General features: G+C 41.3%; 1 protein-coding gene across 1 annotated transcript in view; it reads left to right on the top strand.

The window, feature by feature from the left end:
• LOC107687062 (protein FAM135B-like) overlaps nt 1–10,537 on the top strand; it is a 65,292-nt gene that overhangs the window by 12,162 nt on the left and 42,593 nt on the right. The window contains exon 2 of the mRNA XM_016484211.1: nt 5,938–6,029. Within this exon, the coding sequence (XP_016339697.1) occupies nt 5,950–6,029 (80 nt within the window). The 5' untranslated portion in view covers nt 5,938–5,949. The remainder of the gene's footprint in view (nt 1–5,937; nt 6,030–10,537) is intronic.

Genomic DNA, 10,537 nt, shown 5'->3' with positions numbered 1-10,537 from the left:
GCTTTTTTGGCTATTGCTACAAATATACCCAAGCGACTTAAGACTGGTTTTGTGGTCCAGGGTCACATATATGATGCATTTTACATAAGGCTTCAATTTAGGTATTACACAATATTGCAGTTGATAATGCTACATTCATCATACTTGAAATGAAAGGTGAAGTGCATTGCATTGTGGGATACAGCATTCTGACACAATAGCATAAGAATCAGGAGGAGTTTGTGGGAAGCTGCTTATAAACACCAACGTGTTGATGTGCCAGTCTGTGACACAGGTACTCATTTTGTTCAGGCACTAAATCTAATTATTTTCGTCTCATTTGAATTGGTTTGGCAAGACTAATCTAAGCTTCACTGAGAACTGAGGTTGAGGATATGTTTCAGAGATACTGATTTGAATTACAACAACTTTGACCTTGTTGAGTTCACCTGAGCTGGAGAACAATGTTTACCTATGAAACACACGTGAATAGTAAGGGTTGGCCGCTGCAACTGGTTTTCTTGCTCACCTGATTTAGATTTTGCCCCCCGCTGAAGGGACGTCCTTAAAACTGCAGACTCACTGGCGATATGGCAGTTAAATTTCTAGACACATACTGCATATTTCATAGGAAAATGCTTTGATGCATCTCCATTAAACTGCTGGAAAAGAAAATGATAGATAAGTCAACCCAAAATTAACTTATACTAATTAAATATAAGTGCTAGAATTGTTTCCAATAAATACATACATAATTACTGATATGACAGCTAATTTTATAAGCCTATACATTTTTGTCTGTTGTTTTTAATAAATATTTATTATTTATTATTTTAGCTCTAATCAAGATATCTGTTAGCTTTAAGACACTGAAACATTGTAACATAATTGAAAATATAGATGACAGTTCAGTTCTTGTAACATGGCAATTACTCTGATATTATCTTCTTCCAATATCAGGCAAATCAGACAGATACAGAAAATTAAAAAAATAAAGCCAATGTTTCTATTATAAAAACCCTTAGGAGTTTTCGCACTGTAGCATTATTTTCAGGATAATTAAGCACATTTTACCCCTCATTTCTCATTACAATAATGAGCCTGATATTGCCTTTCCCAGCATTTTTAATGATGATTCTCATTGTTGAAATACACTCTTTTCTTTATTACAGAAGAAATATTGTTTTCCCATTTTTTTCAATTTAGCTGAATTAATTTTGAATGAATGAAAGGCAGTATAACAAATGCTGCCATATTTTTTTTCTATGTAAAAGTAATGAGGAGACAACTTTGTGTTTCACAGTAATGAGAATATATATATATTGTCACGATGTGTCTTGCTGGAAGTACGCAGGAGACACGGGATACTCTTGAACAGTCTTTATTGACAAAATGCAAAGGGGAAAATCCAACATGGGAACTAGCACAAACACGTGTAACCAAATAGTAGACCGGACGAAGAACTAAGGAACAGACAGGAACTAATATACACAGAATAATTAAAAACAGGTGAGCGGAATAATCAATTAAATAAACAAAGACAGGAAAATGACCAAATATGGAAAACCAGGAACTAAAACGGGTAAAACAAGGAAAAACAAGTCCAAAACACTGACATAACTCCCCCCTTCCAAAAGGCATGTCCCGCGCCGTAACATATCCACCGGGGAGGGGAGGTGGGCGCTCTGGAGGCCCCTCAGGACAGACACGGGACGGCAGGCCTCCAGAGCGGTACCCGATCCGGAACCCATGGCGGATCAGGCAGTTCAGGGGGCCATGGCGGATCAGGCAGTTCGGGGTGCCATGGCGGAGCAGGCAGACTAGGAAACCATCGTGGAGCAAACAGTTCAGGAGGCCATGGCGGAGCAGGTAACTCAGGGGGCCTGTCCTCGGCACTCGGCCCGGCCTCCACGGATGGACCTACTACCTACTACCCCCCCCAAAAAAAAATCCTTGCAGAGAACGTCGGTTACAGAGGCCCTCTATAGGCCTAACTCGGGAACTGTGGCCCTCCCTGGGCTTGACTTGGGGACTGGAGCCCTCCTTGGGCTGGATGTGGGAACTGGAGCCCTCCTTGGGCTGGACATAGGAACTGGAGCCCTCTCCGGGCTACATTCGGGGACTGGAACCCACACTGGAGTGGGCTCTGGGGCTGGAGCCGACACTGGAGCGAGCTCTGGGCCGAGGATGAGGGCAGAGAGCAGTCCCTTTCTCCTCCTCCTTTGATTCAGGGTGCATCGGGTCGGCGGGCTTGAGTCAGCGGCGGCCGGCGGGCTAGAGAGAGCGGCAGCCGGCGGGTTTGACTGAGAAGAGGCCGGGGGGCTTGACATAGGAGAGACCGGCAGGCTTGAGGGAGCCGTGGCCGGTGGGCTCGACTGGGGAACAGACGGCGGGCTTGACTGGAGAATGGCCGGCGTTTCTGGGCTGAGGACAAAGACGGTGCTGGGAGGAGATGGGTGGTCGGAACATTTGGCCAGGTATGTGGAGGGTCCTAGCGAGGGGTGAGCTGGCGAGGCCCGGTGGTTTTCGGGAGGGACTGGATTAACCAACTGGATCAGGGGAAAACTGTACGTGGGAAGATCGCAGCCGATTACATCATCATCCCGCTCCAGCCGAAAACAGACACCGAGAGCGGTGTTGAACCAGCTCACCTGGTTGGAGAGCTCTAGGAACTCCTCTACATACCTCTCCAACTCCCGACCACACTGCTGCAGACACCAAAGCCTGTCTTCAGCCGCAGTCATCTTGTTTGGTCCGGTCTTCTGTCATGATGTGTCTTGCTGGAAGTACGCAGGAGACATGGGATACTCTTGTCTTTATTGACAAAACGCAAAGGGGAAAATCCAACATGGGAACTAGCACAAACACGTGTAACCAAATAGTAGACCGGACGAAGAACTAAGGAACAGACAGGAACTAATATACACAGAATAATTAAAAACAGGTGAGCGGAATAATCAATTAAATAAACAAAGACAGGAAAATGACCAAATATGGAAAACCAGGAACTAAAACGGGTAAAACAAGGAAAAACAAGTCCAAAACACTGACATAACTCCCCCCTTCCAAAAGGCATGTCCCGCGCCGTAACATATCCACCGGGGAGGGGAGGTGGGCGCTCTGGAGGCCCCTCAGGACAGACACGGGACGGCAGGCCTCCAGAGCGGTACCCGATCCGGAACCCATGGCGGATCAGGCAGTTCAGGGGGCCATGGCGGATCAGGCAGTTCGGGGTGCCATGGCGGAGCAGGCAGACTAGGAAACCATCGTGGAGCAAACAGTTCAGGAGGCCATGGCGGAGCAGGTAACTCAGGGGGCCTGTCCTCGGCACTCGGCCCGGCCTCCACGGATGGACCTACTACCTACTACCCCCCCCAAAAAAAAATCCTTGCAGAGAACGTCGGTTACAGAGGCCCTCTATAGGCCTAACTCGGGAACTGTGGCCCTCCCTGGGCTTGACTTGGGGACTGGAGCCCTCCTTGGGCTGGATGTGGGAACTGGAGCCCTCCTTGGGCTGGACATAGGAACTGGAGCCCTCTCCGGGCTACATTCGGGGACTGGAACCCACACTGGAGTGGGCTCTGGGGCTGGAGCCGACACTGGAGCGAGCTCTGGGCCGAGGATGAGGGCAGAGAGCAGTCCCTTTCTCCTCCTCCTTTGATTCAGGGTGCATCGGGCCGGCGGGCTTGAGTCAGCGGCGGCCGGCGGGCTAGAGAGAGCGGCAGCCGGCGGGTTTGACTGAGAAGAGGCCGGGGGGCTTGACATAGGAGAGACCGGCAGGCTTGAGGGAGCCGTGGCCGGTGGGCTCGACTGGGGAACAGACGGCGGGCTTGACTGGAGAATGGCCGGCGTTTCTGGGCTGAGGACAAAGACGGTGCTGGGAGGAGATGGGTGGTCGGAACATTTGGCCAGGTATGTGGAGGGTCCTAGCGAGGGGTGAGCTGGCGAGGCCCGGTGGTTTTCGGGAGGGACTGGATTAACCAACTGGATCAGGGGAAAACTGTACGTGGGAAGATCGCAGCCGATTACATCATCATCCCGCTCCAGCCGAAAACAGACACCGAGAGCGGTGTTGAACCAGCTCACCTGGTTGGAGAGCTCTAGGAACTCCTCTACATACCTCTCCAACTCCCGACCACACTGCTGCAGACACCAAAGCCTGTCTTCAGCCGCAGTCATCTTGTTTGGTCCGGTCTTCTGTCATGATGTGTCTTGCTGGAAGTACGCAGGAGACATGGGATACTCTTGTCTTTATTGACAAAACGCAAAGGGGAAAATCCAACATGGGAACTAGCACAAACACGTGTAACCAAATAGTAGACCGGACGAAGAACTAAGGAACAAACAGGAACTAATATACACAGGATAATTAAACACAGGTGAGCGGAATAATCAATTAAATAAACAAAGACAGGAAAATGGCCAAATATGGAAAACCAGGAACTAAAACGGGGGTAAAACAAGGAAAAACAAGTCCAAAACGCTGACATATATATTCTAATTCACATATACATATATTAGTGCAGCCAAACGATTAATCGCAAAAAAAATTTGTTTACATACATGTTCGTGTACTGTGTATATTTATTATGTATATATAAATACACACCCATGCATGTGTATATTTAAGAAAAATATGTTACATTTATATATTAGATATATTAATATATAACAAATTATATGAATATAAATAGATACATGTAAATAAATGCAAATATTTTCAAAATATATACTGTATGTGTGTGTATTTATATATACATAATACATATACACAGTACACAGATATATTATGTAAATTAATATTGAATATACTTTTATTTTGCAATTAATAATTTGACAACATATATATATATATATATATATATAAACTGCATTTTGAGCTGTGTAAATGGAAGATGAACAAAAACTGGTAAACTGAAGCAGTTTAAATATTTAAATTTAACAAACTATTAATAATATACTATTAATATATACCATTAGGTACCATTTTAGTCACAATAAAATGTACTAATTTAACTTATATATATTCTTTCGAAATTCTAAATATTTTTTGATTTTTCATCTTTGTTATTTGTGACCTGGGCACCTCTTCATAAGATTAATTTTATAGTTTAATTTTACATTACATTTATATATTACATATTTACTCTAAATTTTGGAACTGATTGACAGTCACTTACTGTATTAACAACTGGACACTGATATTAGATGATGGCCTGGTCATTATATATGCCTTTTACAACAATAAAGAAAATTTGAAAGAGAATGAGTAATAATTATAATGAAGGACAAAAAGACAGAGAAAGAGACAAAAAGACAAAGACAGACAAACTGAATGCTAATAATCATTGCTGAGTGTTGCTGTCTAAAACAGACTGATTTTTCATCCATAAAGTCAGTCTGGAAAAGCAAATATCCTCTCAAATTCCAGCCATTCCTCTCATGTCACAAGCACTGGACTCACATCACAACCTGTTGTGTGGGAAGAAGCCATTAGATATGATTACTGCCACACACTCACACAGGTTCAGCCTGAGCTGCGGCATCTCTCAGATGGATGGTGTCATAAGTATGATTTGGGATCACGTCCAGAAATGCCACTGCTGTCATCCGTCTTGGAGCCGCGCGCCGTACATTGGTTTGCTGCAGGGCGGCAGCGGCACATCGGGTTCTCAGAACAAATATTGTCTGGGATGAGTCACAGCCTGAGTAATTAGAGTTGGTGTCTTCCAGAGTCACACGTGTGCGTCTGCAGCTCTAGCGGCTCTTGAGTCGCTGGATTGTGTTCATTGAGGTTACCATGGTAAACACACTCCCTCACAATGGACGACCGGCTCAGCTGACAATGGTACAGCAACACTGAGAGTCCTGAGAGAGAAATGCATTCTAGATTAGATAACAAGACAATGGAAGTCTTGATGTGTTCAGCTGCAAATTAACTTTTCTCTGTCTCTCTAGGTGATGGAATAGATGATGTCGGAAGTACAGGGCACTGTGGAGTTCTCGCTGGAGCTGCACAAGTTTCACAATGTGGATCTCTTCCAGAGAGGGTAAGTTCTGAGTTCTTCTGTATATCTAATGAAGGCTCTGTTAAGCGTCTGTTCTCTAAACAACCTGTTCAGGAAGAGCACATGGTGACAGCATCACCTATATACACTACGAGCCGCTTTGAATCAGTTTAATTGTCACATTCCAGGCATTTTTCTTCCATGTTCTTTTTGGATGCAATGAATAGACGGCATTGTGTGACATTCATTCTGTGCTATATGGCATAAAGACCGGAGCTGGAAATCAAAACTATGCTAACAGTGAGTTTACTCCAAAAAGCTGACAAAATTAACTTTTAGCAGATATATGCATTGTCTCTAATGGAAAAAAAAGGTTTTAAGATGTTTTTAATGCTTTTGAAGGAAGTCACTTCGGCTAACCAAGGTTGAATTTATTTGATCGAAAAGGCAGTCAGAGCAGTAATATTGTAAAATATTATTACTATTAAAACAACTATTTTCTATTTGAATATATTTTAAATTGTAATTTATGCCTGTGAGGCAAAGCTGAATTTTCAGCATCATTACTCCAGTCTTCAGTGTCACATGATCCTTCAGAAATCATTCTAATATGCTGATTTGCTGCTCAAAAAACATTTCTTATTATTATCAATGTTGAAAACAGCTGTGATGAAGCTCTGATGTATATCAAGTTAAAAAGAACAGCTTTTGTAACATTATGCATGTCTATACTGCCACTTATTTTCAATCTAATGCTGGATTAAACTATTATATTAAATGTAGTGTAGTAAGTTAACAGAAAAAAGGAAAATGTGCTTCTCATGCAATTTCATAGTTTTTTTTTTTTTTTTAATGTGTGATTTCTGGCCCATTATTGGTAACAAACTAAATTTGTAAAGTATTTAAGCATCCTGATTGGCTCAGACATAACTTTCACTTAACCAATGGTGTTAATTTGGGGCGGGACTATCTGTCTGACCAATAGCAGATAAGAATCCTATTTGGAAACAATATATTTGGTACCACTAGTGATGCAAAAAATGACACACTTCTCTAAATGTGGATCCGACACCTATTTTAGGATCATCTGCATCTATTGTATGCACGTTTAATCTAAATAACTTCTATAACAGAGACAGCTTGTGTTGATTGGGTGTTAAACCATGTTTTCATATACATCTCCCCGCTAAGACCATGAGGTGTCACGTGAAGGTGTTCGCTTCAGTAGACTGGTAGATTAATGATTGATTTTTGCTGTTTTTGTACATTATGTTCCTGTCATCGGTTCAAGCCAAATCAATTACAGTCTTGCTGCGAGCAGCAGGTGAAGTCTAGAGGGAATTCAATGACTTTTCAGGTCACTGATTTTTAACTATGCAGCATATAGGGATCTGATTAGGAACTCATTTGAGATTCAGGGACAAAACTGTGCTTCCATGACCTTTGTGGTGTGAGTTTGGTGCTAGTCCAGTGGTTGACATTCAATAACATTGAATGTAGCATGTTAGTGTGTAGCATGTTATGTACACACTACCGTTCAAAAGTTTGGGGTTGGAAAATGTTTTTGAAAGACGTCTCTTATGCTCACCAAGGCTGCATTCATTTAATCAAAAATGCAGTAACAAACAGTAATATTATGAAATGTATCACAATTTAAAATAACTACCATTTGAACATTTTTTTGAATGTAATTTATTCCTGTTAATTTTCAGCATCATTACTCCAGTCTTCAGTGTCACATGATCCTTCAGGGATCATTCTAACATGCTGATTTATTTCTTATTTTCAAACAAATATAAATCTTTTTTAACAATAGGAATCAAGCGTAGCGTTAGTTCTGGCAGGTTAAATATATATTTATAGTTAGTGTACTTTTTAGTTAGTTTTAGTTAGTACTTTTTAATTAGTTTGAGTTTTTTTCCCCCTTTTTCTTCTTCTTTGACAATGGAATGAAATGATTCCTGCCACAAATTGATATCCCAAAACAGTTTTTTTTACGTGGATACTTTCCAATATCCTATATCTAAAATGTAACCATCTTAAAGCTGAATGCAGAAAAAGAAAAAGAAAATAAAAATATCAACTACCAATTTAAAGACAACATGAAATCAAATTCTATCCTATTTACTATTTATTTAATTAATTATTCTGTTTTACTGTAAAAAATGAGACATTTTATGGAAGGAAATAACAAATGCTATTAGTCATAATTATGGTAACTGTATAATATGGTAACATTATGTTAACAGTACATTAGCATTTGTTGATTAAAAAAAAAAAGAAATCTGGCTACTTTATTCTGACAAAAATCACTTGAATGCACATCACACTGTAACTATTTCCAAACTCATAGGTAACTTTCCCGGGTGTACTTGAAGACCGCATAAGGCTGAACGCATTGTTTACTACAAAGAAAAAGTTCATGTTGTCTTAAAGAACCAGGTCAGTGCTAACGCAAAGCTTGCCAGTTTAATCTCAAGAGTGATCAACAAAGTTTCTGAAAAAGCGAGTCTATAAAGCTAGAAACACCAGAGACTCCCACAGCACATCTACAGTAGACAGTCTCATTAGACAGCTGTCTGTCAGCAGATCTAGTCTAGAATTTCCTCTCTATCCTTCACTGTTCTCCTGACAGCTGTGTGAAGCAGAGGTTATGATGCAGTAGAGGTCACTCGTAATGTTGTTGAGCTCAGTCCGTCTGCTCTGAGATTAAAGCAAGGCCTTTGGCTGAAACATCAGCTTTGCAGAGATTTGACCGGCCCTTCCCCCTCCATAAAGCAGAAAGCTAAAGCTCTCGTCTGAAATAATCCCCACAAGAAACACACTGCTCTAATATACTGTTTGTTTTTAACAGCCCTGTATGTAGTTCCTGCTCTGCAGAGAAGCAGCTAACAATAGAACGGGGCCGAACTTTGGCCTATATATGTCTGATGGAGCCAAACCGTATGTGTTATAATGAGCGCTGAGAATCTGTTTGGGAAGAATTCGCTGGGCAGTGGTTTACTGGGGTGTGAGGTAGTGGTTTGAAAAATGTGTGTGGATTTAATGAAACAGAAAAGAACAAAATCAATGCAGATTTCTTATATTCAACAGAGCATGCTGACAAACAGAGAACAAATCACTGACATATGACATCTAACTTAAACACAAATGTGCACTAGTTGAAAATGCAGATATAATGAACGGAAGAAGAAGAAGAATTCTGTCATCATTTACTCACCATCATGTTGTTCCAAACCCTTTTTTCCTCTGTGGAAGAGAAAAAGAGAAATTTTAAAACAGTTTTCCATTAAATTGAGCTGACACTTAAAAAGGACACAAAGGCATCATAAAGGTATCATAAAAGTAGTCCAAATGACTCATTATGTTTCAAGTCTTCTTAAAGGGATAGTTCACCCAAAAATGAAACTTCTGTCTCCATTGACTTACAGTATGAGGGGAAGTTACTATGGAAGTCAATAGGGACAATCAACTGTTTGGCTTTGGCTATGCTTCAATTTATTTATTTATTTTTTATTTTTTTTTACGTTCAACAGAAGAGAAAAACTCATACATGGTCATGATTTAATAAGTTGTGTGATTTTTTTTTTTTTTTTTCATCCGCAAGTCATTCGGAATACATTTGTGTTGGAAATACACAAATAATTATTGTTGCATTAACTGCAACTGTATGGATCGATTTTTAGTTCCCAGCATGCTTTCTACTTTCTCAGTCATTCTACTTTAAAATGTCATGTTTAATTCAATGCTACTTGCTCTTTCTTTGTAATTAATTGTGAAATTTACTAGCAATTTCTTAATCAAAAATTGTTTCTACACCATTTTTTCTCCCAGTGGAAAAAAATTTATTTATTTTCCCCAAGATTATGCACTTAAAATCCACTTTAAGTAAAATTAACAAAGCATTAATATGCTTGTGCTTCAGCATGTGCTACAGACATTTTAAAGGGGTCATATGATGCGATTTCAAGTTTTCCTTTCTCTTTGGAGTGTTACAAGCTGTTCGTAGATAGATAAGATCCCTAAAGTTGCAAAGACTAAAGTCTCAAACCCAAAGAGATATTCTTTATAAAAGTTAAGACTGGTCCACGCCCTCCTAAAACGCCTCGTCCAAACACGCCCCAACATGTCTACGTCACGATGTGGGAAGATTTGCATAACACCGCCCAAATGTTCACGTAAAGAAAGAAGGCGTAACTTTATTGTTGCTTCCACCGCTGCCACCATGTTGTGAAGACGCTGTGTGTTTCGTTGTGAAAGTGAAAATAAGCTGTCCTTCAGTCTGCTGGTCCTGGCCTGGAGACTCCGCAGTCTCCTCTCTGATGGCAGCAGACTGACGAAGCTGTGTGTTGGGTGGGTGGGATCCCCTGCAATGCAGAGGGCTTTGCAGGTGAGACGGGCATTGTAAATATCTTGGAGGGAGGGGAGAGAGGCACCAACGATCTTCTCAGTTGCTCTCACTATGCGTTGAAGTGTCTTGCGGCAGGACGCATTGCAGGCGCCATACCACACAGTGATGCAGCTCGTCAGAATGCTCTCGATGGTGCCTT

Source organism: Sinocyclocheilus anshuiensis, unplaced genomic scaffold (genome assembly GCF_001515605.1).
Source record: "Sinocyclocheilus anshuiensis isolate Anshui unplaced genomic scaffold, SAMN03320099.WGS_v1.1 scaffold1641, whole genome shotgun sequence".
NCBI classification, from domain to species: domain Eukaryota; kingdom Metazoa; phylum Chordata; class Actinopteri; order Cypriniformes; family Cyprinidae; genus Sinocyclocheilus; species Sinocyclocheilus anshuiensis.
This window is presented reverse-complemented; position numbering and strand designations above follow the sequence as displayed.